Genomic DNA, 27,924 nt, shown 5'->3' with positions numbered 1-27,924 from the left:
AACTGATGTCACCACTGGCTAGTGGAAAATCTAATTTATCAAATTTATTTCTTTTAAAGAACCCTGCATGAAATGTTAAAAAAAAAAAAAATTAAAAATCCAATACAATGATGAGTTCTATTTGTTCATATTACTAAAAACTACCACTAATTCTTTTCTGAAATTGTTTGATGATCTTTCATTAAACCATAAAATAGTTGGGTAAATAGTTGAATGCCATGGGCTAAATTCAATAGTGTGCAATAACAGCTTAACTCTTTCTGTATTAGCAGAAACATAGTCTTATACTGAAAAAAATAAACTTTTGTATGTAATATATATCTTTCAAGTACAATATCTTTCATTGGCCTATCCTCCCCAGTTAGGTTTCCATTAAGTGCTTGCTGGCAATAAATATTCACTAATTTCACTTTTATTAAAAATCTGCAAGATACATGCCACGCAATTAGCATAATTATTCAATTCAGTTTATATGCATTATATGTATAGTTTACATGCAGAAAATGAAGTTGCTGCAGATATTTCCTGGTGGTTAACAAAAGGTGCTGTATATGGATTTAGATCTTTTCAAGCCTGTCTGCATTTGTTTCTTTTTTTTTTATAAAATGTTTAGTATGCACAACAGAATCTGTTTTCCTACTGCTGAACCCCATTCTGCCTGTAAGGTTGAGGTGCACAGCTTTGATTAGAGTCGGCAAAAGAAAAAGAGGATGAACAGTATCATTTTATAATTAGGCCATGATTAGTGCGATTTGTGGGAGGATATAAATTTCGTTTGGAGTAATGAGTGTTTAGACGGCCATGTTGTTTCTAGAAAATAATCCATAGGAAGCATATGTTTCTAGTATCATGACTGTCTGGTTTGAGATTGCTTGCCATTTACATCATTAAAATGGGAGTATCAAGTGTACCAAGGCGATGGAAATCAACATCTCTAACAATGCATGCAACTCTCTTCAGTGTAAATTTATTTGTAAAGAAAAATCGTGACCCAATTTTAATGATTTAGCAGCTGGGGTTTTTATTCCATGGTTCAGATCAATGGAACAGGGCTTCAAGGGGTCATATCCATAAAGCGTTAGATTACTAGTGAATTCATAGTGCCTATTTGTCTCTTGTGTCCATTAGAAAGGCTGTTGTGTGGAATATTAGCTCAGTCTGGATGGCTAGGTTATTCTTCTACAACATGATCTAAATAATACACCAAAGAACAGATCTCAGACCCATGTATGCATAGCTTTTGATCATAAATCTGAGGCTTAACATCTTGCTTCCAGTGGTGTCCTGCCTCAAAGGCATCACATTACAAATAGTTTCTAAAATGCTTACTGTTATGGCAGTCCAGGCTTCTAGACTGGGTGGCGTTTGTATGGAATAATGGAAGCCCTCCAGGGATGAATATGTTAACATGTAAGATGAGAGAAAACACGTGTGAATTTCTAAGTCAAACCAAAAGACTGCATGCCCTTATCATGACCAATGTATGCCTTAGGAGAAATTATTTAATTTCCATGTATCAGAACGCTTTTTTTCAGCTGTAATCCCCTCCTTGCCTGATGATTTTTTTGGTTTTTGTTTAAATGTGTATTTCTGACTATACTTGCACATTTAATTTCCCAGATATAGAGAGAGAAGTCCAAGCCTCACCACACGTAGCTGAGAAAGTGATTCAGCTGTTTAAGAATAAAAGTGAGTTCACGTTCCTGGCAGCCATCCAGCAGAGGTCATCAACGTCGGGGGTCATATTCTCCATCCTTGAGTCAGAACACAGGTAAACTTTCTACTTATACACTGTAGATGACGTTTTGTGCAAAGGCAGAGGGTCATTTGGCATGCTGCAATATTGTCTTGTCGTAAACGGTGACTACAGCAAACAAACCACCAAGAATCCAATTCTGCATTCATTCTTTAAAGTCTTTGATGGAATGAGGGAGACAAATGTTGAATACATTGAATCTGTGTTTACCCCCTGGTCCTAAAGCATTCACGTCACCAAGCACAGTGGGCTCATTTAGTTAATTACCACCACTGAAATCAGTGAGCGAAACAAATGTCAGTCTTGGCTAAATGCAACCATTTGAATTGTGTAGAGTTTAATTATAATTTACTGTGCATGTCTCCCCCCGCCCCCCAACACACAGGCATACATTCACTTTTTTTTTTTTTAGCTTGTCTGAGCTGCTGGAACAGTTGCATGGTGGTATGTAGCCAAAAGGAATCTAGGACAGTTCTGTTCCGTTATTCAGCAGGAACTTGTTTAACATAAAAAAAACAAAACAGACAAAACTGGGGAGATTTATCCTTGTGTTGTTTCAGAAACCTTACTAAAATAACTGTGCTGCACAAGGATAACTATTAGCTTTTGTATAAGGACCTTTTTATTTTATTGGGTTCCCATGTGTTGCTATAAGGTGTTTACGTAAGGTGTGTGTATTGTTTTAATTATTCTTTTTTTTTTTACATTTTGACCACTTTTTTAAACTTTTAAATTGCTTTCCCTACCTCAATATGGCTTCCCATGTACCCGCATTAAAAGTTTAAAAAAGTGGTCAACATTTCTTTTACAAATTAAAATTAAAACAATACACACACCTTATGTAAACAGTTGTAGCAACACATGGGAACATGTAACACAATAAAATAAAAAAGGTCCTTATGTACCCTTTAAGAATATTTGATGTGTCTAGTGGTTGTCAGACACAGGGATTTCTGTTTTTTTTTTTTTTTTTTTTTTGTCCATGGTGGTTACTGTAGATGGTTTCCCAAGCTAGCTTGTCAAGATATCTGTGGCATATGTTGTTTATTTGAGACTTGAAATCACGAAGCTGAAATGTAAATGTGCAACTTCATCTTGCTGTGTTTGCTTATGAAGCTTTGAGAGGAGTAGTACTTCTTTATCATCCCTGGGGTACCGAAAATCAAATCACAGAGACAGGTGACTTACTGTTAATAAAATTGAAATACTAAAGTCCATATTTTTATACTCACAGGCTGCCTATAGGGATGTTTGACCCATGTCACAACAGGCAGCTTTAGACAAAACGGCAGAAGAATGTTTATATATGACTTTTCTTTTTTAATATTGTCTCCAGAGAAAGATTAATATTCTGTGGAATGTGTTAGGAATTTCTGCAAGGAATGACTTTATTCCACAGTAAGAATATAGAGCATTTTGCTGTATGTATTTGACACAGACACACACACACGCACACACACACGCACACACACACGCTTTCTATACAAGGGTTACATTAAATAGAGAGACCGCTTCTGCTGAGATATTGCCCATACTGAATACTACGGTATTACTAATCCGATAATTTTTTCAGCTTGGATAATGTGGTTGGCTGTCTGTTAGCATGGGTCCCATGTGTTTTTTTGGATGCTGTATCAGTTATGGCCATGGAGTAACTTGGCCACTTCAGCAGCAACTGGATCCAGGAGCCATTGTGTATATACCAGAAGGAAAGACATTGTGGATAACACAGTGCCAGATGGAGGAAGCAGGGAAGGCAGTTGAGCCCTCACAGCCTGCAGTATATCCCCCCCTCACCCCCCCACCCATTCTTGAGAGTCTTGTTTTCAAAGGTCTGCACTAATATTTCCTGCACTTCAATGAGCACTAAAAATGTAGCACTAAATTATAATATGATTATGTGATTCATAAGGACCTGCAACTTCAACCTTAAAAACATTTTTTTAAAAAAACATACGTTCCCCACGCTTCCTGCATCCCCAGAACAAACCCAAGGTAAAGATACCAATCTTCTATTCAGGGATTTTTACATGATGAATAGATTTGAGTTTCCTGTTATTGCCCGAAATGAAACACAGTTGCAACAGCAGAGTTGTACTATACAGGAGAATATCTCATATTTCTGTGTTAGTATTTTTTACATCATTCAAGTATCAGCAGGGTGTTTTTTTTAATATTTTTTTTTTTATAAAGGCCATTCTGTTTGTTCTGATTACATTTCTTGCTTGTCACTGCTGGCTCAGTTTGAGCTCCTGGTCCTCAGGATTATTCTCCTGACAGTCGTATACTAGTGGGCATTACAAATTGGAAAGCATTAAATTCAGAAGCAGCGTACAGTTCATTCCCAGAAGGACTTTGAGAAATGCCTTGGATTTTCAAACAAGTTCACCAGTTGGCAAATGTATTCTTGGCTTCATGATAATGACTTTTAATATTAATATTAGCATTTAAGACCTTTTTCCTGTCATAGGATGTTTAAAACTACCCTTGTCTGTGCACACAAGCTCATTCGAGTGTAAAGCATCCTGGCCTTAATCTATACAATTTCAGCATCAGCAATAACATGCTGATTATATCACATGACAATTGATGTCAAACATTTCCTGTTGGATTGAAATTAACTCTCATGTATAGGATTTACGAGAATGGATGTTTTTAGTCAGAAAATCTTTATATTGAAGGATAATTCCTGGAAACAATGGTACAGTCCTCTCCCTTTATAACGCCATAGTTAAGAGACCGTGCTGTTTGTGTTCCGCTTTATAACGAGAATACTAGTGTTAGTGTAATGGCATTGTGGGGCAAATGGGAGCCGTGACCATACTGCTTTATAACCTGTTCCACAGTATAAAGGGCTGCCTTATAAAGGGGGAGCACTGTATCAGCAAAATTTGTTTTGTATTTTAGACTGGCATTTGAAAAATGGTAATTTAACACATATATTAGAGTTTTGCCAAACGTTACCTGAATAGTTAAATCACTTACAATCTAAACCGATAGTTACACAATAGAACACTGATTAGCAGACATTGCTGTCTGGAAGGGTAGAGTTACAGCATAGACCAGATCAGTTTTTGAATATTTATCTTTCCTTCTGTTTTGCCTGATTTTTTTTAGAGGTAGATTTTCTACTGTACGGTAGTGCCCTGCCTTGGAGTTTCCTTTTAGATCTGAGGTTTTTTCGAAGGAGTTTTTGTTAACACAGAGGAGATCTGTTAATGTACATTCAGATGAATCAGATGTTAGTTTCCCACTGGGTAGTGAGCAGGGGTACATTGCTATGGTAACTGATAGTGATAAAAAGACCCTGTGGCATAGCTAGGATGGCAGAGGGGATTAGTGAATGGTTGCTTAGTGTGTCAGCCATCAGGGAAAGCAGCATTTTTGTGTGTGAGCAGTCAGTGTGTCAAGGCAAAGTTGAGAGTTTGAGATTTAAAAGAGTATTGCTGTGCTAAGTCTCCCGATACTACTTGTACTGCCTGCACTTTATTATCCCCCATTTTTAATTCACTTTGATTTTGAAAGCTTAGTAATGGTAACTATTATAGTAATGATGAGTATCTAAAAGTCCTACCTCTGTTAGAAAGGTTTGATACGTTAGGGTAAAGTATAATGGTGAATTTTCATTTTTTTATATATAGCCATAACACAATGCATTCATTTTGATGGCATTAGTATCCTTCAATGTGCATTCAGCTGTTATGTTATGGGTGTTGGGTTATGGCTGTTGTGTTATAGCTTTATGTTGCAGAATACGATTGTAACAATAACCTTGTCAGGGTTCTATAATAATACAATTTAGTATGTGTCCTGGACATTAGGTTGACTATACAGTGACATAAGTAAGCCCAGTTTAGAAAGTCAGGCAGCTTGTGTTGTGTCAAATATGACAGTGTTAGAACATATTTTTTATGTGTTGGGGTACATACACAGAACTTTATAGAAACAGTGTTTTATGACCTTGGTAAACCCTTGATGGCATACTGCCCATAGTTAAGATGTTTTTTGTTTTGTTTTTTGGCTTCAGAGCCATATTTGTTGAGGGCAGTTGGCTAGATTGGTGTGAAATCTTCCTTTAACAAGTTTGTTAAGCCCTGCCAATCTTAGCCATCCTGTCCTCAACAGGTTGTATTTAAACCAGGTCATTAGTTTTCACCTGGGGCTACCTGGGAGTGTGTATGTGTGGTGAGAAGACTGGTCCTTTTTTGTGCCAACAGAATGAAACTTATTATATATTTGTTCTGTTGTTTGTGCAGGAGCTGAGATTCACTCTGACTGTGTATTAGTTACTGGGTTAAAAGCGGGATACCCCAAGTACTTATACTGGGATTCCATTGGAGTTAGGTTTGGTTGTGTTTCTTTTCTTAAAGAGCCAATGGCCTAACGCTGTGTATCCTGATAAAGAGTGTGCCACTGGTACTTCAGCCCGACAACAGTCTTATGACTCCATTATTTATCAGATCCTGAATGTATGATGTGCACCGGCACAACACAGGGGTACTACATAATATAAAACAGGGATTTAAATGTTTGATTAGGGCCACAATCATTTTTTTTTTTTTTTTTTTAACATTCATTTTAGTATTCTCACTACATACTCAGAATATGACTCTTGCTTTGGAATTGCAATTGTGAAAGAATTAGCTGTTGACCTCATTTTTATCCTTTGACGTTTCTCTTTTAATGGATCACTTAAGCTATAGAAATATATTCAGATTTGCTGAGCTTTCTTGCCTGCTTGTTAATATCTCCAAATGCCATTCAGGCTGAGCGGAAACACTAGCAGTTGGAGGGGGATGGGGGTGGGGGGTGGATTCTAGTAAAAATTCAACCATCAGTGATTCTTTACGGCTTTTTTTAAAATAAATGACTGTGCTCATCCTGTATACCAGAACAGAAACAAAACCCTCCGGGTCATTATTTGATCTGTCTCCACACTCTGCCTTAATGAAACCTTTATTGAGTTAGCCTCTCAATCACAGACTCAAAAAGGGTGAAAGCAGTTGCTGACCCTACCTCACTTTCTACTCTATAGCTTTTAAATGATTTTTTTTCCCCTTGCACTTTGGATATCTGTGTTATTTTAGATGCCTGCTATGAATTACTGCGAAAACAATCTCTTCTGTCTACTTCATAACATAATGTGGAAGCTTTCTCTGTGTACATTTTCTACATGTGTATACAAGGGTAGACTGGATGGGAGAGATGTACACATTCAGATTTGACTTTACCTTTAAAAGAAACACTGACACTTTTAAAACAGTAATGCTACAATATAGAGCTACAATATTCATTAGTCAAATGACACAATGCTCTAGAGAATCCCATCCCATTTGAATCAGAGGTAAGCAATAATACCTATTAAAGGGGAGTTTAGCCACCATATCCACATCTTTTGCACAAGGAACAGCAGTAGTCTGTGTAGTCTTATAATGACTCTGAATGTATCAGTCAAAGCTAAGTGTCTTAGATGTGTGAATGTGTGATGGCCTGTTGCTAAATATCTCTCTATATAAATCTCTCTCTATTGTATTTGTTCACAGTTATTTTGAACTGGAGAGCAGCGGGTTACGAGATGAAATCAGATACCACTACCGCTTCAATGGGAAACCCAGAACAGAAGCATTCCCTTATCGCTTGGCAGATGGACAGTGGCATAAGATTGCGCTTTCAATCAGTGCTTCTCATCTGCTACTCCACGTGGACTGCAATCGGTAGGAAAGAAAAATATGATGCAGTTCTTCTTGTTGCAATTCTTTTAATATACCCATACTCAGTGTGGCCAGTTCTCGCCCCTGTGCGTATTTATGTGTTCTGTGTTGCGTGTGGAGTATTAATGTTGGTGTATTGATATTGCTGCACGGGATATAAATGAGTCTGTGTAGCACGAGTTATTTAAAATATATAGTTGTATTTAGGCAAGGGGATTGCACAAACACTTCATGTGCATTTAAAGTATGTAATAGTATGTGAGCACGGGGTTGCACAAATTAGTTCACGTGCTGGGATTCAATTACTAATTAATTATTCACTTGAATCCCAGCATGTGAAGTATGCAGGACTGTGCTCTACATCTAGACAGAGTGCATTCTGAATTGCAAACTCACACATTGCTTTAAAAGCAGGTCTTTATCCACCCTCACATTTGGCTTGCATGTAAAGAATAAAGCCTGTGTAATGATGCGCTGGTCCGGCTTAAAAACTTGAATTATTGAATGAGGAGCAATGAAGATGCCGGTAATGGCTTTAGTCACTCTGGGTACGGCATGTGACAGGAAACTTTTTCAAATGCAAGGTGAAGAATGCTGTCTGTGGTTTGCTTGTTTGCCTCGGCCATTATCCTATAAATACATTTACTGTCGCACCATTAAAACCTCAAAGCTGTGGTAAATATGTTTTGAAAATCTGAAAAAAGTCTACGTGAAACTCAGAGCATGAATGGAATTGTTAAACAAGTGGATCATTTATTTTGACGTGTAATACAGTACATCATTGAGAAAAAACATCAATACATTCTCATTGCTTGTTAATGCATTGCAATCCTATGCTCTTAACCCTACTTGGCATTTTACACAAATACATGCACAGACACACACTATGAAGTGATGCCCACAAGCATTGGCACCCTCAGTGCTATTCCCTTGAGTAGCATGCAATATATTCATTGTTTTAACACTGGCGTCAAAGATCAGGGTTTCTGTTCCCTAGCCCGCTCTACGGCCAGGTCTGAATCCAATCAAGTATTAATGGATTGAAGACAGCCTTCAAATATTGAGCAGTTGAAGTTAATCTGTTGAGAAAAGTGTCACATTATATCCCCACAGGTTCCTGCAAAATCCACGTCCACGCCATCACAACAATATTCCAGCTTGTGACTTCCTATTCAAGTAGTCTTTTCAGAATGCCTTTTTTTTTTTTTTTTTTTTTTTTTGCAGGTCATTGCATCAGGTTCAGTGACCTGTAGATTGAATTGATAGATCTGTATCGGCTGTATTCTGGCATCTGTGCAGAGATGTTTCATTTAATGAAATCTGCCAACCATAGTTGGAAAGTTGCAGTTAACAATATCCCTTTTGATTTTCAGCACCACCTATTTTGGAAAGTACATTGTACATCAGCAGTAAAGTTTATATATAAACAGCTCTCAATATTACAGGGGTATGTATCATACACTCTTTTGCGTGCATGGTAAGCCAGTTATGAATAAACTACAGATTATTAATGTAAGTATTCATTGTGAATAATACATTTATAAATATATTGTAGAGGGTGTTGCAAACACTGTCAGACAGTTGTTAATAATAAGAGGCTATAGCAATTTGTTTTTAGTTCTTACTTACCCAGTGTATTATTATTATTATTATTATTATTATTATTATTTATTTCTTAGCAGACGCCCTTATCCAGGGCGACTTACAATCGTAAGCAAAAACATTTCAAGCGTTACAATACAAGTAATACAATAAGAGCAAGAGTAATACAGTATTAGATTCTGTGAGCACACTCTGAAAGTGGTTCAGGGTAATTCATTCCCAGAAATGCACAATCTTTCATGCAAAGTGACAGGTCTACTGCCGTACCTAGTTGGGCTTACTTGAACAAAAACCCATTCCTAACTGTATCCTAAAGGCCTTTGATTGAAACTGAAATGCTGTGAACATTTAGCTGTCTAAACATCACATTAACGATAAGACTAAATAAATTAGAGAAATTCTGGTACTTCATTAAAAACATTGTCCAAGGAGAAAAGGGCTTTTCCTGTTATAAAAACCTGTGAAAGCATTTGGAGGAAAACAGATTGCGTGAAAGCTGCATTTCTCAAGGGATGAAAGTTGAAGAGAGAAGGCAGTCCCTTCTAAAAACAATTAGCTAATAAATGTCTGTAATGAAGGTATAATATTGTTGACATTTACTATATTTCAGATGTTTTAAATGTCGATCAAATAATAATTAGGTAACAGACACATGTATATCTAGCTGGATATGTGCAGAAGAGAAATACCTGCTGAGACCTGGGTACTAGACCTGTGATTCACACTACCTCCCAATGTGTAAATATGAAGACTGTTTTGACACACAATAGCCTTCATTCGGTATTCACTTTTCTACTTGTTAAGCAAGTATACCTCGACAATAAGGAGCTAGTCCAAAAGTTGTAATGCAGTAAAAAAAAAAAAAAAATATATATATATATATATATATATATATATATATATATATATATATATATATATTTGCTTACACACTGAGCTGTATTAGACAGTGCTTTAAACTCCATGTGATCTGCAGTATGAACACCCTGGGTGTCCGTATAGGAAGTGGCTTCCCACTCAACTTTGTGATTTTCTTAGCTTAGGCTTAGCTAATTTGGAAGTTAGGTGAACACTCTCTCTGTCCGTTCCTTGTGTTCCCTATCTGCCCTATTAAGGCAGAGTGAAAACTGTGTGAAAGAAATACCTGTGTCCAGAGAGAGATCCTGACTGATTCATTATCACCGAGAGAGACGTGTGAGGTCAACCAATCCAGCTATCGGTGGAGTTCCCTAAAGCTCAGAACAATTTGAGCCAAGCCCAGATATAATTTGCCGCATAGAGAGGTGCACATGTATTTGCGTTCATATACCATGATGACAAGGCATACATAAGGGGTTTAGTATTTCCACTGTGTTAATAAAACCTTATAGATAGATGTGAGTATGGATTTATTTTTCATTTAAATTTCATATTCTTATTTAAAAAAAAAAAAAAAACTCAATGGAATTTGATTACATTTGACTGTACTGTATGTATTATTTCCACTAAGCTGAATAACATTTATTAATTAGCATTTACCCATTTGGCTTCTCTTGATATACCCTGCACTGTAATATAAGAATTTTGTGTTGCAAGGTATGTTGAAGGGCAAAACTATGCAAATTGAATGTGATGTGTTTTAAAGCAATGATATTCTAGCTTTCAGAGAGGAACCACACAAGAAGACATACTATACAAGTTAACTATTCTGTATCTAAAAGAAACAGTGTCTCTTTGAACTGCATTACTACTAAAAGTTTAATTGGGTTTCCTTTGCAATTAAATGTATCTGTGGCCCTAGGAAATAAGGAAAAACAAACAAGAAAGCCTTGGTTATCCTGTGTCATTATGAGTGTACAATGGCTTGTTAAATATCATATATTTTCTAAATAGTGTAACAAGGCTAAGGACATAGGGTAAGAAGGGACTTGGTAAAAGCCAGATAATGAAACATCAGAATTCTGCACAGGCTATTAAGGGGAGATAGAAAATAAATAAAGCAGATTGAGTGGGCCACTTTGTAGAGAGAGTGGGTGACTAAATGATTACATCAGAATTCAGAGGAATGGAGGTTGTTTAAAGACAATGGGGTAGGTTTTTGCATTTTTGAGACGATCAGACAAATAACTATTTTTCCCTAAAAGCAGGGTGTACTTACAAGCCTTGAAAACAGATTTCTATGACATTTCTAGTTTCCCTAACGTGTTGGGAGCAATAGACTGCACACATGTGCCGCTAACCCCTCCAGCTCATTCTGAGGATCTCTATAGGAATAGTAAACACACCTATTCTATTAATGTGCTGGTGGTTTGTAATTCTGCACAATTTAGCACTGCACCACTGACTAACTTAAATAAAAACGGACAGTATACATTTGGCTTATAGGCTACTAATGATAATAGGAATTAGTGGTATAATGAAACATTTATTGTTGGTCCTGTCATGGTCTATTTTGTGTTAACTGTCTAGGTTGCCAAGCTAAAATAATTCAGTTTAAATTTAAAATAATCTTTTATTCTCATTGTACACCAATGTGTATAATGCAGCAGCATGATTTATTTTGTGTTACTATACTAGTAGCCTACAGGCTAAAGTAAAAAGAAAGTTTGTTGATTTATACTACTGTACTGTATACTGTATACTGTATAAGTGTACTGTACAGATTTCGATTTTTACATAATGTAATGTGTAGCCGCCCCAAAACACTTTAGTGTTATTTCATGTAGCTGCCCCAAAACACTTTGGTGTTATTTCAGCGCAATGATTTATACATTTAGAATACATTGAGCACTATAAATGTATGTGTGTGCGATTGTATTGTTAATTTTCTTAAACCCAACACGTCCTAATGTTGGACAAACATATCCGGTTTAGCAAGGGGCTACTGTATGATTATGAAAAGCTTTTTGCTAGAAACACATTTATTTAGGGGTGAAGATGGGGGTCCCACTATAGACTCTGATGGGATTAAACTGCCTTTTGTGTGTATATATATATATATATATATATATCAGTATTAAAATAGGTAAAATGAACACGGAACAGAATGCATTGTACAGATGACGTTTAATCTTTTTAGGCATATAAATGGTAATTAGAAAGATCAGGGTGATGGATAATGGAGGAAGTTAATTATGCAGAAGTAAATACAAAATATCCAGAGGGAACATTTTATAGCTGACACTTAATCCAACGTTCCTTTTTCAACAAATAATGGATCTGTTTTTAAAGTTATCCAGAAGTACAATAGCATCTATTTATTTGTTACTTTGTAAAAGCTGATAACTGTATATTCTTGTTTTTGAACCAGAAAGGTCATTCATCCAAAAATGGCTTCAACCTAATTCTCTTTATATCATAAAAAATGTGTACAGTTCTTTTTCTGTCTGCTTGTTTTGTAGCCAACGAGAATATATATTCTACTTCCCCTGCAATTCACATTTTTAAAATACATACAGAAAGTGAATAGAGTAGATTCTGCTGTTGCTCTTGTTTGTGGACAAGTTAAAGATTCACTCAAAAAACATGTCACACCACCTCTTTATGCTAGTTATACACCACCAATCTTTTTAACGGTCATTATCTTCTATATTATGCAGCCTAATGAAGGAGGTTGAAATGTCAATATAGCGGTATGCTAAATTGAAACTCTTTCCCTCATTGATTTTGCTCCGATAATGGCTATCACACAGGGATACAGGTCAGTGCTCAGCATCTTCTCATCAGACCCGGTTATTGGTTTGTTTGACACGCAGTATCAGAGATATGCTTTTTTGTTTTCATACATTTGCTTGGCATCTTGAAAGAACGAATTTAACACTGTTTAAATTAAACAAATAACAGTATTTCATCAGTCTCTCACCAGCTAATGATTCTAGTCTTGACATCAATGCCTTATGTGCATATTCAGAACTGAAAATATACACCAAGTTCAGCAGCTTTCTAAAAATAAGCGACAGTGGCAATTGTTCCGATGCTACTGAAGAGGATCCTGCCCGAATTATTGGGCACTCGGTGGAGCAGAAAATGTCCTACTTCCCTTCGTGATCTGCATGTAACTTCAGGCTTGTGCCACCATCCCCACGGGCACATTCCCCTGTGTCTCGATGGCTGGGCACTCTGCTACTCTAGTAGTTTAGCATGTTAGGAAAAAGAGGACAGTCTCAAGGAAACTCAAAGCTTGCGAACAATGAACTAGCTTGCCAGCTGAAAAATTTGTAATATTTGCTGTGATTTTGTTAATTAATCACATAAGACCCAGCACTCATAAGGAGTGATTTCTGGAGTCCTTAATGTTGCTGTAATATGTAACGTGGAATGGGCCATAATTGGTTGATTTGGTGATGTTTCTTAAAAAACAATAATAATAATAATAATAATAATAATAATAATAATAATAATAATAATCACTTATATGTTTTAATGTGATACTGTATATGTCTCAGTATGTGTATTGCCGTAGTTCAGAGGGTATTTTGTGAAAGTGTCCTGTGATCCCTGATCATTTTCCATCTGGAAAACCTTTTTTACTGTGCTTTTAGAACTGCCCATCCCTTTGTGATGAATCTTGGCATGGGCTTTCATTAGCACAAGTTGTTGAGAGTATGTATGTGAATCTAGGTCATGTTGGTACTGGTGGATTTGGTAATCTTGATAAACATTCTTAATAATTAAGAAAATAAATGCATAGTAGTATTAAATTAAAATAAAATGAGTGAGTATATACACATACTGTACTTTTTTGTTTTTAAAAAGGGAAGTGAGTTAATAACTTCACCAGAGAAAACAAATTAATTTTGCTTTCACCCTGGCTTAAACTAAGCAATTTTAATAAATTACGCAAACATATTTCTTAACTGAAGTATTTCTGCATTCATGTTATTGATTCTCTGTTAATCATTTTTAAATCCAGCGGATTCAATTTCTGCTGTTTCATTGCATACTTCATTAAGAAGACTTTAGGAAAGCCAAAATAATTAACACTGTCTGCTGAAAAAAAAAAAAAAACCTAACAAAATCACATGCTGAAAAATGAGGATGAATCACACTGGGAGATAAGAAACAAGAAATAACAGGGTTGGAAGTGTCAGTATGAAGTGAAAAGATGTTGAGAATCCATGCAGGAATATTTTCAAAAGTTTTTACCAACTTTACCTCTACCAGTGGCTCCCAATGTTTTACAAAGGAAATTCAGGATTTGTTCCCAGACCTCCAACAACTTCGGACCAAAGATATGTGCATTTATGCTGCTACAACAGTTTTGGTGCATTGATACTTGAGAAATAGTACATTTCTAAAACACCAACACATTTTTCTTTCTGTGCAAAATGTCATTTCAATGCAAGTGGAAGCATATAGTAACATATTAGCAATGAGAATAATTCATAGGTACTGTAAAGGATGTTATTAGGAGGCACAGGTTGTGTTTGTTGATATACTGTGTTATTTGTTGAGTTGTAGATTAATGGTTTGGGAATGTGGTAGATGCAGTTGCATTTCAGTAATATTTTCATGGACCTCCTTAAAATTGTTCATGGACGACAGGTTGAGAACCTCTGCTCTAGACCATGTAGATTTTCTTTCTCACATACCAAGATCTTTAGTAAAAACAGTGTCCGATCAGAACTGATAAGAGCTGGAGCACGTATTCCTCAGAGAACGTGGTGCTGTCACTTTAAAGAGTTTCATCGTGGAAAAGTGTATAAGGCCTATTCCACGTTATGTGGGTTCAGTTTGGAGCACACTCTCCCGCATTGTAATGTAGGCTGAGGACTGGGTGTAACACATATGTTTAAAGTTATGTAGACAAAAGCTTCCTAAAGGACAATTTTCTTGATTTAAATTTTTAAAAACTCATAAGGAGTGATTTCCAAAGTCCTTAATGTTGCTGTAACATTTAACGTAGAATGGGCCATAATTGGTTGATTTGGTTTCTTAAAAACCAATAGTGATGTTTACATTGATACCTTACTTCACTTATATGTTTTAAAAATGTGATACTGTATATATCTCAGTGTGTGTGTGTGTGTGTGTGTGTGTATATATATATATATATATATATATATATATATATATATATATATACTGTATATAATCAGTGACCTGCTCTTATCTACATTCACAGCCGCACACAACAGTCACCTTTTTACCATTTGAAGTCTCAAGTCTTTTAGTTTAGCGGCGAAATCCACCTATTTAATAGAGGAGGCAAAACTTTTTGCTAAAAAAAAATAAAATAAAAAAAAATTGATTTTGTGTTGTGGCAAGTCATAAATTAGGTATAATATGCCGTTAACAAAAACAAGAGCAATGGGAGAGGAAAAGTGTGTTATTTAGCACGCAATTGTGAAGGACAAAGTCAGGATTCAATGTAAGTGAAATCTAAAAACTGACCACAAGGAAACTGGATTCTCCATGCGAGTCTGAGGTAGATATTGCTACAGTAATACAAAACTCTAATTTGGTTCTGTCCAAATGGCACAGGCAGGCAAATATTTTTTGTTGAAATGAGAGTGGCAGTGAAAGAAGTATTGGAAAACCTAGAAGCACCTAGAAGCATTGTTACGGTAATATATTAGACATATGTAGTTGTTTTATTAAGGTTAATAGCTGTTCATCTGTCTTCCATTCTTGAAACTGATCTTAAAACGATGCCTATACCCTTGACATTCCTAATGAACAAAGCCAGCAGAAAAAAAACAAACAAAAAGCAACCCTAATTTGTATGTGTCCTGTGTCATCAACATGGTTTTCTCTGCCCAGACTGAATTAACCAAAAAAAGAAAGAAAAAAAAACATTTCAGTCTGTGGCAATTTGCAACATGAGCTCCGATAGTCTCACCCCATTTCTCAGTGCACCAATGTCCATTACAAAATGATCAGCTCTAATTGGCATGTGATTCCGTGGTCTCAAATCACAGAGGCCAGAGTAAAGAGACACAGTGTTGAGGATTAGTATGTAAATCCAAGTCTGCGGTGCAGGGAGAGGTCCCTTTTGTATCACAGATCTGGAGAACACTAATGCTAAGTTATGCACAGACTGTTGCCATCTTGGCCAATCTGAAAGGAATATAGAGGATATATTTAATACACCAGAATGAGGCAATTCTTATAATGCTGAGCTAACTAAAATCTGTACAAATGAACAGTAAAAAAGGTATGTAATAAATATATGCTATCTGCAGTACCTTAAATGTGAATTTGTAAAACTAGTTAACCTTTCAGTTTCAATTTCTACCCTATTTCTAACCTTGATAAAAGAGACCCATGCGCCCCTAAAAGCTTGTGTTTTAAACTTGTAGTGTATGTCCAATACAAGGTATTGACATCCGCATTGTTCTTCTTTTTCATCTCTTCTTGGCCAATGCACAAACATCTTTCATTTCCAAGTGTTCAGTATTTCAAGCTTTTCAAAGTTATGCCATAAACTGGTAATCTGACACGAACGTGCGAGAAAAAAGGGCATGATCCAAATAACAAACAAGTTAAAATTAGGGGTGTAACGGTTCATTGTGTATCAATGAACAGTGACACCTTCTTTACATGATACATCGTATTGTAATTGAGCTGGGGTGTGAATCATGCCCTTACCTTAGCAATTTCCGAATTTGTATTTTTTTTAAAATTATTACTAAATTACTATATTGTTATAACACTCACGCGCCCCCCCACCCCTAGAAAGTTTGACATGCCCCCCCATATAACCATTGTAATAAAGGATAATATACCATAATAAGTATAGTGAGCTCATATCCTGAGACCTATGTTGCTCTCTGTGTACCCTTACACTCCCTGCTTCAATATACAGAACAGTTGCTTGAACTGTGCTTGTTTAAGCGTCAGGTTAAGTAAAGGGTTGCTCTGGGACAGAGATACCAGGGGTTTTGTTTTAACACTATTTATTAATCCTTTAGGTGGTTTCGCCAGTGGCGTGTTTTTTTTTTTTTTGACCAGATTATTAACATCATACAATAAAATGACATTAAAGATATTACACCATATTGGGTTAACACATTTGAAGGTGGCAGTATCTACAGTAGATTGTTTAGATAACTAAAATGGTACACTTGAACAGAAAAACAAAATTGAAAATAAATTCTCATGCTTGATCTTGCCAGTCTCATCACTGATTCACTAGAAACTTATTACAGATAATAAAGTAGGGCTTTTTAGTGCCTGTCTATTTTAAGACCCTTTTCAAAGATTGTTCGTTTCATATCGGCAAAGTAGTTCCTTGGATTATTCATACCCTTGGGAGACCTTTAACTGTAATTTTTTTTTTTTTCATTTACAGAATTTATGAGCGTGTTATAGACCCTCCACAAACTGATTTTATGCCAGGGAGCACTCTGTGGCTTGGCCAGCACAACAGAAAACATGGCCTATTTAAGGTGAGTATCTGCAGTGGCTTAGATAAGCCAGGCTACAATTACATTATAATGTATCGAAGTGACAATGAATATGCTATTGTGCTTTTTAAGCAGAGGAAATGAGATTCGTAATACAGTAGAACACATTGATGAGCATCTTGTAACTTTTTGGACATTCTTGTAAAGTAATTTCTAGTTTGGCTACATTATGCTAAGTTATCATTCTGACAGTTTGCACATGCAAGCTTAATAAATGTATAAAACAAGGAGTCAAGGGCCGTTAAGCAGATGGGTTGATTAGTTCCATTTCTAGAAAACAACTTTCAAAATTAAAACTAATAACTACCCACAGGCTTGAAGCTGGTTATAGAGCAGACGGTAAAAATAACTTAAGATAATGATTAATTACTCTGAATTAAGAGCTCCTTTTAAAAATATATATATATATAATAACATTTTCTTTTAGAATTGTTTTCGTAGGAGAGATGAACCTTGAGTCAGAAAAAAAGGCTTGCTGTGCCACAATATTTTAATATGCTTAAAAAAATTTTAAAGATTAATTTTGCTATCTGTATTCTAAAATCTGAAGACGACTCACTTACTTATAGTACGGAATTGTATTCGTCTTTGTGTCTTAATAATGTCAGCATGCTTTGCCACAAAGAACACCAATTATTGTACTAATTATGTTCATTCTGTGTCCAATTTAAACAGTTACACAATCAGTTTTTATCTATTATTTTGAGCCAATATGGACACTTGTAACAAATGTTTTTCTTTTGAATTGATAAGTGAAAAACATGCCTATGGCATTGGGCACCTTTAGTTTTGATTTTATGGTTTTTAAACTCTGCTAGCCCCTCTTACTCTGTAGTAAAGTATAGAGAAGGTGGGGTCTGCCAAGTTGAAAGTCACATGATTTACATGGAATCAGGAAGAAGATGCAAACATGCAGGCAGCTAGGGAACTAGAAAGATGATCCAATCACACTCAAAGCCAGGAAGTGAAACAAATTATACGGTGCAGTCTAGGAGCAGCAGAGCTCAGAAGCACTACAGATTGCAAATACAGTATTATAAGAAGATGAAATCAGTTAAGGTGGCCTGTGAAGTTATTTACCCTTTAAAGCCTGTTTGGGAATATTGTTGGCTTCTTTATGAACATGGAATGCCTGTAACACAGTGTTAACATATCTAATAGATGCACAATTCATTCAGAATGCAACCCCCTGTCATTTTCCATAAACAAAACCAACAGCAGTAGCAGCACACAACCTGACAAGAAACTTGCTGCATGCTGCGTATTTTGTTATTGGCTTCCTGCCATGTTGTGAGCCCACTTCTGTCTCCTGATTTGCTAGTTTGCTGCTTAGTAGTCTTTTTTTTTGTAAATTCATCATCATATGTGATGCACTCAGACACTTAAAAAAAGCAAGTGAAGTTAGCAATTAAATATAAAGACGCTCAAACAGCCCTGATATCATTACATTCTGGTACAGACCAATTCATTGTTTGTGCACATTCCCAGTGGGTGTTTTTTTTTTTTTGAAAGGCACTAAAATGTATCCCCTCCAGCTGGATGTAATACTTAACGGTAATCCTTGACAAGGTCCCTTCCCAGTAGATAACACATGTTCTGCTGGTTAATATCAATCGAAAAAGTCAAGGACTGCTCATGGTGTTGGGAAGGTCTGGGTAGGTCCACTTTTGAGGGGATTATTGCTATAAATAAAACTGTGCCTGCATTGTAATTTAACTTAGGTATAATCTATATTGTTTTACTGTATACAATAATTCTGTGTTTAGTTAGCTGGAGACTGGTCTATTCCCAGCAGTTTATAACTGCTTATCAGCCAATAAATGCAACATTTCAGTGCTCCTTTGTTGTTTTGATCTCATGGACTCCAGTCCATTTGAGAATTTAAATTCCATGCGCTCGAGGCATTGTCTAGACCATAGGGTAGTGGGTGGGGTACGTCTTCAGCCCTCTTAACCTTGGCTATGTGATCTGGCACATTGCCATGCTGCACCAGAACACATCTCTCCAGCTTCCCATGCCTCTCCTCCAGATCTCCCATGCTAATGATTTTGCTCAAATGAAAAATTATTAATTGAAAATTGTTCCTGAGCATTACATGCAAACTATCTTGTCATAAATCTACCCAAGCTACAGAGTTTTCTTTATTCTGTAGTTTTTACAGTTATGTGCAGTGAACCTGCAAAGAAAAAAAAAAAAATCTAAACGATTTCAATTAAGCACTAAACAGTTTGTAACCGGTTAATTGCTTTTCATTCATATGAAACAACATGCTTTTTTATATTGTCATCCAACAACACTAAATACTTCCAAAACTACTTTCTTCACAGCTGTCCTGCCTTTCACATGTGATCTAACACCAGTACAACCTGATGACGGTGCTTTACGTGTCAGGCGAAACTCTATTGAGGGTGGAAAGTGGGCGAGACTCATTGAAATACTCAGTAGAGGTTCACCTAATATTCTTTTTCCCAATGAGAAATAATGAACCTACCCGGTTACTCAAGGAATCTATTCATTGCTGCACCGCGGCACTACCAGTATTGCTAAGACACCCATAAAAATGAGAGCAGTGCTACCCAGGAGTGTTTTTAATCTGGATCATCATATGAACTGAATTAAAATATATATATATCTCAATCATATATTTAGTTTCAGTTTCCGAAAACATAAAAAAGATTAATTTACTAAATAAATCCCCAAAGTGGTTTAAGTCTGACGGAGAATAATTTCAGTCAAACTGAAAAATAAACCTTGGATCTTGGATATGTGTACTTTAGGGAGTGGAGCATGTTTGCTTTCTAGTAATTCATTATTAACAAGCCAGTACAAGAAAAATAATAAAATTATATGAAAATCACATTACAGCATGAACCCTTGTTGAAAAAAAATGGCTGTGTAGTACTGTGCAGCTAATTAGCTGGTTCATATAAATAATACATTACACATACAGGGTATTGTTATTAATTGATAGTTACATTTTAAAGTTATACATACATTCACTGGTATTCGTTTTCTTTTCCTCATCCAGCATACCAAGCTAGCTCTTGCAGCAGTCTAAGAATCTTTTGAATTTATAACACTGGACTAAGGACAACATTGACTGGGCCCTTATGCATACTGTGTGTACTGTATTCTGCAATTCTCACGCCTGTGGGTTCAGATGCCATTGAAAGTAAAATCATACAATTGCGATACCCGTCTGTCGTTTCCTGCGCCCCCCTTGATTCTACAGATGGTTTACATGTTAATTGTTACAAAACAGTTTGCATAGAAATGTACATTCTTTAAATGTATTACTTCATGCAAAGCAATACCATGTGTAAGAACGTTAGGCTAATGTTAGTTACAAATCATTTAAGTGACATAATCATATGTCTAACAACAGGAAGTGTAATGGTGATTTAACATGCTGTAAATTGTGACTGATACACATGCAGTGATGTTTCTCGTCTATCGCCAGCTATTGAAATGCAGAAAAGCTGCTTGTTTTTAGAATGAATGTTTATGGCTTACAGAAGAGAGTTTCACACCTTGAATGGCTGCCAGTGTCTTTTTTGTTCTGTTTTTGATGACCAGTGTATTGATATATGTTGACAATATTGCTTAAATAAGCAATTGTATTCATTGTAATATGACAATGCGTGCGGCATGGTATTTATTTTCCCGAACAATACAAGATGAAGCCCTTTGACGTATTTGTATTTTTTTCAGGGAATTATTCAAGATGTCAAAATGATTTTTGCGCCAAATGGATATATTACACAGTGCCCAAACCTTAATCGCAGTAAGTACAATGCCAAAATTAACCTGCTGTAAGTTTAGACAACGTTTATTATTTTGAGGATTTCCAACTTTAGATTACGAAATCTGTATTTAAGACATTTAGCAGTAACATGAGAGCTTTCAGTTTTTTAAATCTAGATGCTTTTGATTCACTTTGGAACTGCTAGTTAACCCCAGTGCTTTTTAGAAAGCTTAAACATTGAGTATAAAGCTAACCATTTCTGCAATTGTGCCGAGCTTGAAAAGGAGCAGTTCACTTCATTCTGTTTTATGGAAACTCCCTGTGGTGCCATACATAGAATACTGAATGTCAAGGGTTAATAAGTTCCATGAACATAGGTGGGTGAAATAACAAAAACCAGCTCCCTCTTTCACTTTGTTTTATTTCAGCAAATCTCTTCTTTTTTTTTTTTTTTTTTTAAATTTAGTCGTCGTCAATTATTATTTTTTTAACCCCGGTTTTCTCCCCAATTTAGTATGCCCAATTATTATCTGTATCCTCGGCTCACTGCTCGCAACCCCCCAGCCGACTCCGGAAACGGCGGCTGGAACACGCGTCTTCCGAAACGTGCTCCTGCCAAGCCGTCATTTTTCGCACTGCAGATCCACAGCAATGCCACCAGACCTATAGTGCCGGAGGACAACACAGATCTGGCGGCTCCACTGCAGAACCACAGGCGCCCTATCGGCCACAGGGGTCGATGATGCGCGGTGAGCCGTGGATTCCCCTGCCGACCTAAGCCCTCCCTACCCGGGCGGCGCTCGAGCAATTGTGCGCCACCCCCTAGGAACTCCCGGTCACGATCGGCTGTGACATAGCCTGGATTCGAACCTGCGATCTCCAGACTATAGGGCACATCCTGCGCGGAGCGCCTTTACTGGATGCGCCACTCGGGAGCCCCAGCAAATCTCTTCTTAAAACTATTACATTTGAATAAACATATCATTAGTCATGCTCAGTGCAAGAGCAAATACTTTTCAGCAGTAAAAACATGTGCACTGTACAGTGAAGTGATATGCACCTTTCATGTGCGGTTCTGTAAACTTTACATACAGAATAAGAATTAATGTGTGTATTACTACATACAACATATAGTATACTCTGCAAGCTGATGAGCGATTAAACAGAGGCCTTCAGTTTATTACAATCAGCTATCAATGCCACACATCCCCAAATGCCAGTTAACTCTACTTGATGATTACCCAAGCTCTTTCCTCAACAGATGTTGGTCCCTGTAAACTGATTACAGTTTTTCACTGCCTAATCTTGCAGAACCGTCGATGAACATAATTGAGTGTTTGCCAGAACATTAAAAGTCTTTAATTTATATCTAAATAAAGGTTTCTGCACCTCTAATATAACACATTATGTATAAAAAAGGATTATGCAGCTGTAGTAAGGTTGTCAGTATATTAATTTTAGGCTTTTTACAAATCGTTAGCTATGTAAAATCTTCAAAGAAAACATTACAGTCTTCACATATACCCTCTGGGGAAAAAAAGGTGGTTGCACACTGTTCTATGGCGATGGGTTTTAAATCACTTTAAATCTGTCGAAATGAGAGATGAAAATAATGCATTTGTGATTAAATCAGGATGTTGGTTTTCACTGTTCACATTGATGTCATGTCACAGCTGTATGCAATTCTTTTAACATACCATGAAGACATACTTGAAAATACAGTTATAATTCTATTTCCATGGCTTTTCTTTTATTGTTTTTTTTCATACAAGTTAAAGCATAAACACAAAGAAGGGATATCACAGGGGGATAATTCTGCTGTTCTTTTTATTGTTGAGAAATGTAATAACCATGCTGCTGAACACCTGTAGTTCTGATCATTTGTTTAAATTATATATAATTTTGTTTTCTCAACATCAAAAACCCTACAGATGCTTCACATGTTTTTAGTTTGTATTTTTTTTCTCTTATGGAGCCTGTCCAACATGCAGTGATTTCTTGAGTCTTGTGCAAGGCATCATGGATCTGCAGGAGACTTTGGCTAAGATGACTATAAAGGTGAGTACACCTGGGTTAACCTTTTCTCTTCCACAGGTTCTCTTGAATGAGGAGTCTCTCAGTAAAGCGGTAGAGACCCATTATTGCCATATAAAGCACAGGGTGCTATGAAACAGTAAATCAGTGTGGAGCTGGCACAATAGGAGACAGCGATTACTGTATTGTGGACTCTTTTCTTGTATGCTCTGCAGGGAGCACTACATGGAAGCTCCTTATAAATGTGTTGTATAGTAAATTGATAGATGTCTACTTATTTTTTTAAATACATAAAACAGTTTAAAATACCATTTTATTTAGGTTTATTATTATATTGTTGTTACAATATTTTGTAGTTTTCTACATACTTGGCTTCAAACTAGGGGTGTTTTCATAAAGTTTTGTTGCATTTATTGAAAATGACTGAATGCTTGTACAGTTGCCACTAATATACTGGAAGTGTCAGACAGCATACGTTGTGAATGATGCATTATTAATTCTTGATGGAGAGAAGAGTCCCAGCAGGAGTCAATGATACTGTCTCATGCTCACTGCTGTTCTGCCCTTGCAGGGAAAAGTGTCCTAAGTAGCAAGAATGAATACATTAAAAAAACATAGAGGGTGGGGGATCAGCTTTGAAAAGCAAAATATTTTATTAGGAAATGTATAGTGTTTGATACATTGTTTTACATGCTGTGGCTGTTCAAAATACTAGGTTATAATTTATTTTATGGCATTTTGTTATTGATATCCTTGCTGGGGATTTAATAATGTAAGTTACAGAAATACTAGATGGTCTCAAACATGCATGACGTCCACTGCCCTCGAGCTGGGATGAAAAAAACATTTCAGTAGTCAATACAATAAATCCACACAAAAACTTGTTAGCCATTTCCAGCAATATAAAGTAGCAGTGAAATGAAAAAGTGCTAATACTGGGTACTGTGAGTATCATCCTATTTTCAAGCACTGCAAGCAGTTCTACTTGCTAACCTGCAAAGAAAACAAGTCCTCCCCCATTGGCCTATGTTCACCAGCAGTAATCCAACCTTAGGAAAACAGTTCAAACTTACTGATTCGGTCTATGATTATTATTATTATTTATTTCTTAGCAGACGCGCTTATCCAGGACGACTTACAATTGTTACAAGATATCACATTATTTTTACATATGATGTTTAACCCAAAAAGGCTTTGTATTTTCCGTAGTAATTAATTATCTGAAATGTGTATGAACTTAAGGTGGAGTAAACGTGGGTCAGTTCCATACAGTCTTTAAATTAGAACTTCAGTTTGAGATCATTGGAATGCCATTCCGTCTCTTACTACAGTATAACCATATTGCAGTCCAGCTTCTCCTTAATATTATTTCACTGCATTTTACAGCAGTCCTGTTAGTTTTATTCACCACGTCTCCAGTTATATCTTGTCTGAAGATTTGTAACCTTAAGCTTCGTAAAACACAAATATGATGTTTACTTTGCCTTCACCTTTGTGTACAGTGATACATTTTTTGTGATCAGTAAAAAGCATTGGTTTGAAGTCAATGCCACTACTGTAAACTGTAGAGCACTTTACACAGACCTACATTGTTTTCAATGCTCTCAGTTAGAGCATTAAGATTTATGTTGCTGTTAAAACAAAAGTAGGGAAGAGATACACTGCCAGAATCGTCATGTTTGTTCCTCTATGTTCCTTTCACAGGGAATATGTAATAACAGTTGCTCAGTTAGCACAGGGTTTAATGGTGCCGTTAAAATGTGACGCCTTGTGTTTTGTTTTTCAGTTAAATTATGCGGAAACAAAACTAAGCCAGCTGGAGAGTTGCCACTGTGAAAAATCCTGCAAGGTGAACGGAGCAGTCTTCAGAGACAAGGAGTTGTGGGTGGAACCTGAAAACTGCAGAAACTGTGCTTGCAAGGTATGTTTAGAATACTTTCTATGGAAATAATAAACGTCATTAAAGATTTAAATTATAGAAGTATGAGAATCACTCCTTCACGGGAGGCACCAATTAAAAAATCAACAAAAATATGTAACACTGCTGAAGGCACTAGTCAAAACGCCTGTCTGTTTGAATAGATTCTTTAAATTTAAGATACTTGTAAATTGCTCATTGTGTCTTTTAAAAAGCAAGGAGCCTTCTTGAATGCCAGTTGTTTTTTCATTTTTCAGGTGGTGTTTCCTTATTACTAACAGTGTTGTATTTTGAATGTTTTCCTTGCAGAATGGTGTGGTGGAGTGCAGGAGAATCCTCTGTCCTCCTGCTAACTGTTCTGCAGGCTCACTTCCAGTACATGTTGAAGGCAAATGCTGCAAAGAATGTAGGCGTAAGTCAAATACACTTAATTACTTTCGTATGGAGCTGCTCTTTAGAAAAGTTCACTTCATATCTTGTAATATTACATTGCTTACATAAAGGGATTTTACATAGTCTGTGGAGTAGTACTTTAATCGTTGCTTGTTGGATTTAGATCAAAGTATCAAAGATAATTAGCAACAAGTATTGTGTAGTCAGAATGTGTACAAATATGCAATTATCAGGTTACATTAAATAGCATAACATGTTGGATACTAGTATGTATTCCTTTGACTTTCACTGGTTTTTAAAATACTGAAGTCTTAGCTGATTACATTATTAGGATGGCATTTTGAAACAAACTATCTTTGACCTTTAACTTTGTTTAAATGTTTTACTGAATCTAAATAATGCATGCATTTTTTGAAGACACACAGATTATAGTTGATATTTCTTTTATACATGTCCATTAAATTTAATTATGTACCTCCAATTTGTCAACCCAGGGTTGAGCAATATTCATGATAAAACTCCACAATCCTACGATTCTACAGCATAATGCAAATTATAATCCTGTTTTATAAAAAAAAAAAAAAGTTTAGTTGGATGGCAAGAGGGCAAGCCAGCCAAGATTTGAATGTTTATATCAGTATCTGCTATGTGGGAGATAAGATTGTAATCTTCAGATTGGATATTGTGTTTGTCAATAAAGTGACAATAAAGTGATTGTCTATCAATTTATGCCAGCCAGCTGGGAATGTAACAACAAACCTTTATCCTTATGATTCAGGACTGCAGACCGCAGTTTTTCTCAATGATCCATACTACTCAAGTTTTCATTTTATTTCTTTTGTTGAACAAACTTCAAAAAAAAAAAAAAAGAAAAACTGGATTTCTGATCCACGTACATGATATAAATATATATATATGTATATATATATATTTTTTTTCCTACAGCCAAATGTATCTACATGGGAAAAGTGTTGTCTGAGGGACAGCGAGCCTTAACTAAAAGTTGCAGAGAATGCAAGGTAATTGTTTTATTTTTGAATTGTGTGTTCTACTGGGGTATTCTTAATTAAATTAAGCAAAATGATCATGTTTGTGTGGTTATACTAGTTCCCTGCAGATAAACAATGTGTAAATATCTTTCAGTGACATACACAATCAGTCTTCTTTAGTTGCATGGTGGCCCATATCGTTTTTGTTCAGCTGTCTTGATGTGTTCATCATTTTCTTCACTTTTGACAGTCTGTTTTCTTGTCTGTACTGTATGTAATGCATTTTTGATTGCTTTCAGTGCTGGGTTTAATGGCTTCACATTTATTCTGCGGTTCCTGTCTGCAATTCTTGAGCAAGCAATGAACATCAATTTACTGGGGTTTCCTCCTCATGTTTGATAATTTAATATTAAAAAAGGCTCAGATGCTTAATTATTGAATATCGCATTTATATTAGCCCTCAGGCGTTTGCTGTAACCTTATACCTGTGCTCCAGTGGAAAATAAGCCAGCGTGTCATAAGGGACTAAGGCTGCTGTTCATAAAATAGCATTGAAGTCATTTGTTATGTTGCAACCTATTTATTTAAAAACAACCTCACTTGAATTCAGTGTTTAAAACCTTTCCTATCGAGAGAAAATTGAAAGTGAGAAATGGCTTGTATGGCAACACATACAATTTCCACTTAGAAAACTCCAATTACTGTCGCCACCAGCTGATGTTCTGTTTCTACAGTACATTTATTCAATAAACATTCAATATGAAACGTTCAGCGTCTAATTGCAGAACTACATGTATACATTTAAGGTCAGTAGGCAATTGAGTCAAATACAATTGAGTTACTTTGTATTTTCTTGTTCCTATGACGTCACTTTAAGGCACCTTGGTCTTAGAGAGATAAAATGCATTTGGGTTATTTTAAAGGTGACTCTGCCCCTTGCGTCAACAAATAGAAATTCCCTACAAAAATCTGTATCAAAATAAATCAAACACCTGCACTCCCGATAAGTGTAGCCGTAGGTGTGTCAGAGATCACAAAGCAAATCAGAAGTAATAGAAAAATCACGCACACTGCATTTTGCAAAGTCTCACTTTATTGTTTAAAAGAAATAAAACAGAAAAGAGCTAATGTTTCGGTTGTCAGACCTTCATCAGAGCATAATGTGAAAATAATGTAAAATGATGCTAACGTTATTTGTCTGGATCACCCGCCTCATGGAGAGAAATTAGGTCATTAAAAATGGAATATTTTCAAAACTTCAGACAACTTCTCACCGTGTGATCTCGAAAATGGAATGGAGGAATCTTGTGCTGTTATATTAGTTATTAGGTTCATTATTTTCTAATGGAATGTGACTCAGCTCTGATTCATAATAGGATAAAAAGCCTA

At 36.1% G+C, this 27,924-nt stretch overlaps 1 protein-coding gene across 1 annotated transcript in view; it reads left to right on the top strand.

Moving 5' to 3' along the window:
• LOC117434546 (protein kinase C-binding protein NELL1-like) overlaps positions 1 to 27,924 on the top strand; it is a 113,605-nt gene that overhangs the window by 13,102 nt on the left and 72,579 nt on the right. Inside the window, exons 3-10 of the mRNA XM_059002953.1 lie at positions 1,621 to 1,771; positions 7,300 to 7,470; positions 17,342 to 17,438; positions 21,168 to 21,240; positions 23,177 to 23,259; positions 25,022 to 25,156; positions 25,463 to 25,565; positions 26,492 to 26,565. Of these exons, the coding sequence (XP_058858936.1) occupies positions 1,621 to 1,771; positions 7,300 to 7,470; positions 17,342 to 17,438; positions 21,168 to 21,240; positions 23,177 to 23,259; positions 25,022 to 25,156; positions 25,463 to 25,565; positions 26,492 to 26,565 (887 nt within the window). The remainder of the gene's footprint in view (positions 1 to 1,620; positions 1,772 to 7,299; positions 7,471 to 17,341; positions 17,439 to 21,167; positions 21,241 to 23,176; positions 23,260 to 25,021; positions 25,157 to 25,462; positions 25,566 to 26,491; positions 26,566 to 27,924) is intronic.

The sequence above is a fragment of the Acipenser ruthenus genome, chromosome 28, assembly GCF_902713425.1.
Source record: "Acipenser ruthenus chromosome 28, fAciRut3.2 maternal haplotype, whole genome shotgun sequence".
In the NCBI taxonomy this organism is placed as follows: domain Eukaryota; kingdom Metazoa; phylum Chordata; class Actinopteri; order Acipenseriformes; family Acipenseridae; genus Acipenser; species Acipenser ruthenus.
Note: the sequence above shows the minus strand (reverse complement) of the source record. Positions and strands in the feature narration are given on the sequence as shown.